The sequence below is a fragment of the Aphanomyces astaci genome, assembly GCF_000520075.1.
Source record: "Aphanomyces astaci strain APO3 unplaced genomic scaffold supercont1.19, whole genome shotgun sequence".
Lineage (NCBI taxonomy): Eukaryota > Oomycota > Saprolegniomycetes > Saprolegniales > Verrucalvaceae > Aphanomyces > Aphanomyces astaci.
The window spans coordinates 394,563-399,923 of record NW_009798282.1 but is presented as its reverse complement, the minus strand read 5'-3'; the positions used below and the strand labels follow the sequence as shown (position 1 = coordinate 399,923).

The following is a 5,361-nucleotide window of genomic DNA, read 5'->3' as shown; positions in this document are numbered from 1 at the left end:
ACTGCTGCCCCAGGTAGCACAACCACCACTACTGCTGCCCCAGGTAGCACAACCACCACCACTGCTGCCCCAGGTAGCACAACCACCACCACTGCCGCCCCAGGTAGCACAACCACCACTGCTGCCCCCAATGTCACCACGACTGTGGCTCCAGCCAACACCACCACTACTGTAGCCGTCACCACGACCACTGTAGCGGTCACCACGACCACGGTCGCCCCCACTCCCACGCCGACCCCTACGCCTACACCCACTCCCACCGCATCGTCGGCGTCCACCCTCGGCAGCGCCGTCGCTGTCATGGTCACGGTTGTGGCGGCTGCCACGACCCTCTAGATTCTCTATTGCACATTTCAATACACTCGATCTTTTCTCCACATTACAATTGTTGAGACAAATTTGCCGCTTAATAGTACAAACAAGGCTACGTTTGCGAAAGTGATTGCTGTTCGACATACAGTAGCTATGCTCCATACTATTAATAACTATAGTCCAACTGCATGAGTGCCCTCGCAATAGGGATGCAGGCTGCATCTCTAGAAGTTTCAGGCAGCGCAAACAAGTTGTATTTGCCACAGCGGCATTTAGTGTTAGACCAAACCAGGATATTATTTTATTTTAAATTTAATTATACCCGTAATTATTGCCAATGTCAGTCCAACGTTGCCAAGCCCTTGTACGAAGCGTTGAACAATGCTATGGAATGCATTGTTCAACGCTTCGTACAAGTTGTATTTGCCACAGCGGCATTTAGAAGCTGTTGCAGGTAGAATTGTCTTTGCCCCATCGGCATTTAGAGGCTGTTCCCGGTAGAATTGGAAAATTGCGAAAATTGGGGTGCCAAGTGGATTGTGGAATGAGTTATGGAGGGTCTTGAGTGGCTGTTGCCCATTTCGAAATCTACTTGGGACAACAGGTACTGTAATGCAAGCTGTCGATTTTGATGCAGCAGGTAAAGTTGTTACTATTATTCACACTGTCAATAGTACTCCATACGTAGTATTAATAGTACTTCGTACTATTAATAGTATCTTTGATTAAGAATACTCGAATTGTATGTTTTTTTTCTACCAAAACTCTACTACTTCGAAGTATAATAGTACTAGTACAAATTGTCGAGCAAACTTATTCTATTATTAATAATTAGTACTACTATTATTAATAATACTAATACTACTAATAATACGATACACGTGTTCGTACATCGTACCAACACGACTTCAGAGGAACAATGCAAACGCTCTTTTTCCCACCAGAAAAGTCAAAAATGTCACCTTTCCTCGTTAGGGTATTTCAGACCAACATTCGTATTGTTTTTTTTAGATGTCCAACGAGTCTCACTTCTCATCCAACCTCTCGCATGTTTAAGTTCTGCCCCGAGTGCGGCGTCAAGGCGACGGCTGGCAGCGCCAAGTTCTGTGCTGAATGCGGCTTCCGCTTTGAACAAGGCCAGACCACGGCACCTCCTCCTCTCCCTGCAACTCCAGATGTCGTCAAACCACCCGCTGCCGCCGTTGGAGGATCCATTCCCATGGCTGTGCCTGTCCGCATGCCGTCGTCCAAGTCAGGCACATACGTCCCTGTCGCGCACGTAGTTGTTCCTCCAGCGGCGACGGGTGCCGAAGCACAGACAATCTACGCACAGTGTATGGACACCATCCGCGCCTCGCGTGGAGGAAACAACGAGGCGGGCGTCAAGGCGTTCCGCACCAACTGCAAAGCGTACGGACTCAACGAGGTCGAAGCCACCACGTTCCATGCGAGTCTGGTCGCAGAACTGGGGGCCGAAGCGACGTCGGCGTTGGTGCCGCACCTGGTTCGCCTGATTCCGGACGAGGACAAGCGCCGCGTGCTGCTCGAGGTCGACGCCGCAACCACGACCGACCAACTCCAGCGCATGAGTATCAGCAGCGACGGCGACTCGGAACGCGCGTCGTTCAACGCCAATTCCAAGCTGTGCGTTGCCACGTTCATGACTCTCTATCTGTCCTGATGCCGTGCTTAGGAACCCCAACAGCTCCCGCGGGTTTCTATCTGGACGGTACTCCGACCACCCCAACTGCGACATCTGCCGCGCCTCCTTTGACGTGTACAAGCGGCGCCATCAATGGTACTCCTAGCTCGCTCCATCTTGGTTGGGGTCCTGCACTAGCCATGGTTGTGGGTTGATGACTACTGGTTTCGTAGTCGATTCTGTGGCATGTATGTGTGCAGCGCGTGCTCGCCGATCAAGCTGCTGATTCCACTGGGCCAGGAAATCCCAGGCTGTCCTGGCTACGTCGAAGCCGAGCCCCAACGTGTCTGCATTCAGTGTGCACCTCGCCTCCATCCGATGCAAGACGACTTGGGTATGTATGCACTGCAGTATTGTGTATGTGTTCGTGCTGCTGTTCATCTTTTGTCCGCCCAATAGACCTGTGAAATATGATATATCTCCAAGTTGAAGCATTTTGACTTGATTCGTCTTCATTCTTTATATCCAATCATATTTCAAGCTATGCTTGATTTTTTCATGAGATTTCAACCAATTCCCCCCAAGAATTGGCAAATATCGACGAATAGCACAATACTTGGAATACAAACAACAACTTGCATTATGTGTGTGTGTGTAGTGGCCAAACACGGGATGCTGCATCGAGACAACCAACACCAAGCCGCCGGTCGCATCCACGTGTACACAAGATATATCCATACATCCCAATATATATATATATATATATATATCGTTGAACACTGCCTTTGGATGTTTAGACCGTATAGCTCGACCATGGAGAAGGAATGCCGCAACGCCGCCGACATTGTCGGCAACTTTTTCCGCGACGACTGGGGGGCGTCCAAGGATCGAAGCATCCCCGCGTCGTTCTTGGAGAAGGCGCACGGACTAGCCATCTTGACGATTGCAAAAGCCGGCTTTCTCATCTCAGCCCAAGCCGGCACTGGTCTCGTAATTGCCAAGCTGCCCGACGGGACGTGGTCGGCGCCCAGTGGCATTGGCACTGTGGGTACGACGTACCCATCAGCCAGTTTACCACCCTGTTTTTTCGTAAAACTGAATCGATCAACATTGTTGTTATCACGTAGGTATTTCTGGTGGGTTTGAGATTGGCGGCGAGCTCGTCGAAGTGATGATCATCTTGTACGCAATCACTCACTCCTCCATATTTGGGTTTGATAGATGGATGTTGTGATGTCTACACATACATAGGGGATCCCCGAATGCTGTCAAGGTGTTTCACAAAGCCCAGGTGAATTTGGGGGCGGGGTTAGATATTACGGTCGGCCCATACGGCCGTGCAGCCCAAGCCGCGGCGATGGTTGGTCCGGGGGGGTTGGGCGCCAACTATGCATATTCGCAGAGCAAGGGGTTCTACGCTGGATTGTCTCTGACGGGAACGATCATCGCGGTGCGGAAGGAGCTGAATCTCAAGTTTTACGGACGCAGTTTGGAAGCGAGTGCGATTTTAAGTGGCGACGTACGTCCATTTTAGAACTACATCAATATTATTTTATATTTTTGCAGGTGGAACAGCCAAACGCTGCCAAGCCCTTGTACGAAGCACTGCACAACGCGATGGAAGGCGTCAAGAACCACCGGGTAAATGCCATTCTGAATATTTCACAGACTTGAATGTCATCAACGAAACGTACGGACGTGGGTAGCTGGAAACCGCCCGGCGTGTCGAAGCGATGGGCGCGTGTCGGTCGTGTGGCTGCCGTACGTTTGTCCCGCACACGACCCAAGTGTGGAACAAGAACTGCAAAACGTGCAAACATATCCACTAAGCACACAAATGGACATCCCAAGGCTACTTCCTACCTGTTGTTTGTCGATTAAGTAGACAATCAAGAGTAACGTTAGATGAGATTATTATTGTCGACTTTTCCCCAACATTTGGACTTTTGGGCTGATTCGCCACATGCTACTGTCACGAATTCCATAAATTTAAGTCAATCATCATAAATTGTTAACCTATACGTTTCCCAGGATGTTTCACCATAAATAAGTCAATCATAATAAGCTTTAACTGTTGACCGATACGTTTCCCTCCCGTCAGTATGTTTCACTGTGCATTACGAAAAAACAACTGAAATATGCGAAAATGAAACTGTCACAACACCATTATTGCGCGTGTAACAAAGATACTATTATCATTGATACAGTAGTATTACGAGTATTTGTATTTGTGTAGTAGCGCTAAATCTGGCATCGAACCTGCTCCCGCCGTCATCACCACGTTCGTCTAGTCATTTGCTGCAGATTAAAGTAGAAAGTGTCGTCCCCGTTGATACAGTGTACAGTATCATGGCCCCATCTCACATCGAATACGTGCGTGACTTTTTAAATTTATGTGACGCTGGATGATTTTTCCATACAACAACCAGTACAATGAATCGGTCGATACTTTGATACATACTAAGCTTACTATTATTAATAATACTCCCGGTACTACTGGTAGTCCTTCGATTTGATATTTACTCCTTTAACTCCCGTACGGCCATTTTATAGTACGTCTAAGACGTATGAATTTTGTATTGATTTCATTATGAAAAAGAGACACGATTCTCAGGTTACATTCATTGTACGATCAGAAGTTGATTGGAAAAGTCGTTCCTCCCATACGGATAGCTCGTCGAAAGCCGGAAAGCAAGCCGAAAAATACGTCTAAGACGTATTATACGTTGATGTCGAATTGTTCGTGGGAGAGTTGACAGGATGGAATCGATGGGTGATTTCTGAACAATGGGTAATATATCCGGTGTGATGAGTCCCCAGGGCAGAAGTGGTTGGAGGTAATTGGTTGATAAGATTTGTCACTTGACACAGAGGGTGCAACTTCAACGCTAAAGTTGTTATAGGATTTCTGGTGTGTTTGCTCTGATGTTCGTAAACTGGGCAAGATGAAGAAGAATTCAACTGAGTCGACTGTTACGTCATGGACGTACATACCCACTCGAACAAAAGTTCGATTGTCGAACTTCAACAAATAGATGCCTGGATAGTACTCCGGAGTACAAAAAAGATTGTGACTCCACAGGGAATCGAACCCTCAACTCGCCGGATCATAGACTCCTACTCAACAGCGTTGAACAAACCCCCGTTTCTGTACTGCATTATTTATAAGTACAGAAAGCAACGCCCACCTTGTCTTTGATTATTGCGATAATTACAATGTCTGATTGGCCACTGAAGTTCGACAGCTATTTTAGCCTATCACAGTCACTTTGAAAAAACTTTAATCAATTCAAGAGGTAATAAAATTCCACATCTCATATTGCAGAAAGTTCGCAAAGCAAACATATTGTCACAATCAATTGTAGAGGTCATAAGTATTACAAGGAATATTGTAACATGAACTTTGA

General features: G+C 47.3%; 2 protein-coding genes across 7 annotated transcripts in view; both read left to right on the top strand.

Moving 5' to 3' along the window:
* H257_08547 (hypothetical protein) overlaps positions 1-379 on the top strand; it is a gene marked incomplete at its 5' end in the record, with an annotated part of 922 nt that extends 543 nt beyond the window's left edge. Inside the window, one exon of the mRNA XM_009834460.1 lies at positions 48-379. Within this exon, the coding sequence (XP_009832762.1) occupies positions 48-336 (289 nt within the window). The 3' untranslated portion in view covers positions 337-379. The remainder of the gene's footprint in view (positions 1-47) is intronic.
* A 966-nt stretch (positions 380-1,345) lies between these two features.
* Positions 1,346-3,889, top strand: H257_08546 (hypothetical protein). Of its 6 annotated transcripts, XM_009834454.1 has the most exons (9): positions 1,346-1,956; positions 2,006-2,110; positions 2,188-2,348; positions 2,613-2,673; positions 2,752-3,002; positions 3,082-3,136; positions 3,206-3,473; positions 3,521-3,595; positions 3,661-3,889. In XM_009834454.1, exons 1-9 carry the CDS (start codon positions 1,361-1,363, stop codon positions 3,781-3,783), a joined length of 1,695 nt encoding a protein of 564 aa, XP_009832756.1. In that variant the 5' UTR covers positions 1,346-1,360; the 3' UTR covers positions 3,784-3,889. The 6 variants fall into 6 exon arrangements, with proteins under 6 accessions (XP_009832756.1, XP_009832758.1, XP_009832759.1 ...); XM_009834456.1 differs by having other exon boundaries at positions 3,521-3,889; XM_009834457.1 differs by having other exon boundaries at positions 3,206-3,595.
* The last annotated feature ends 1,472 nt before the right edge of the window (positions 3,890-5,361 follow it).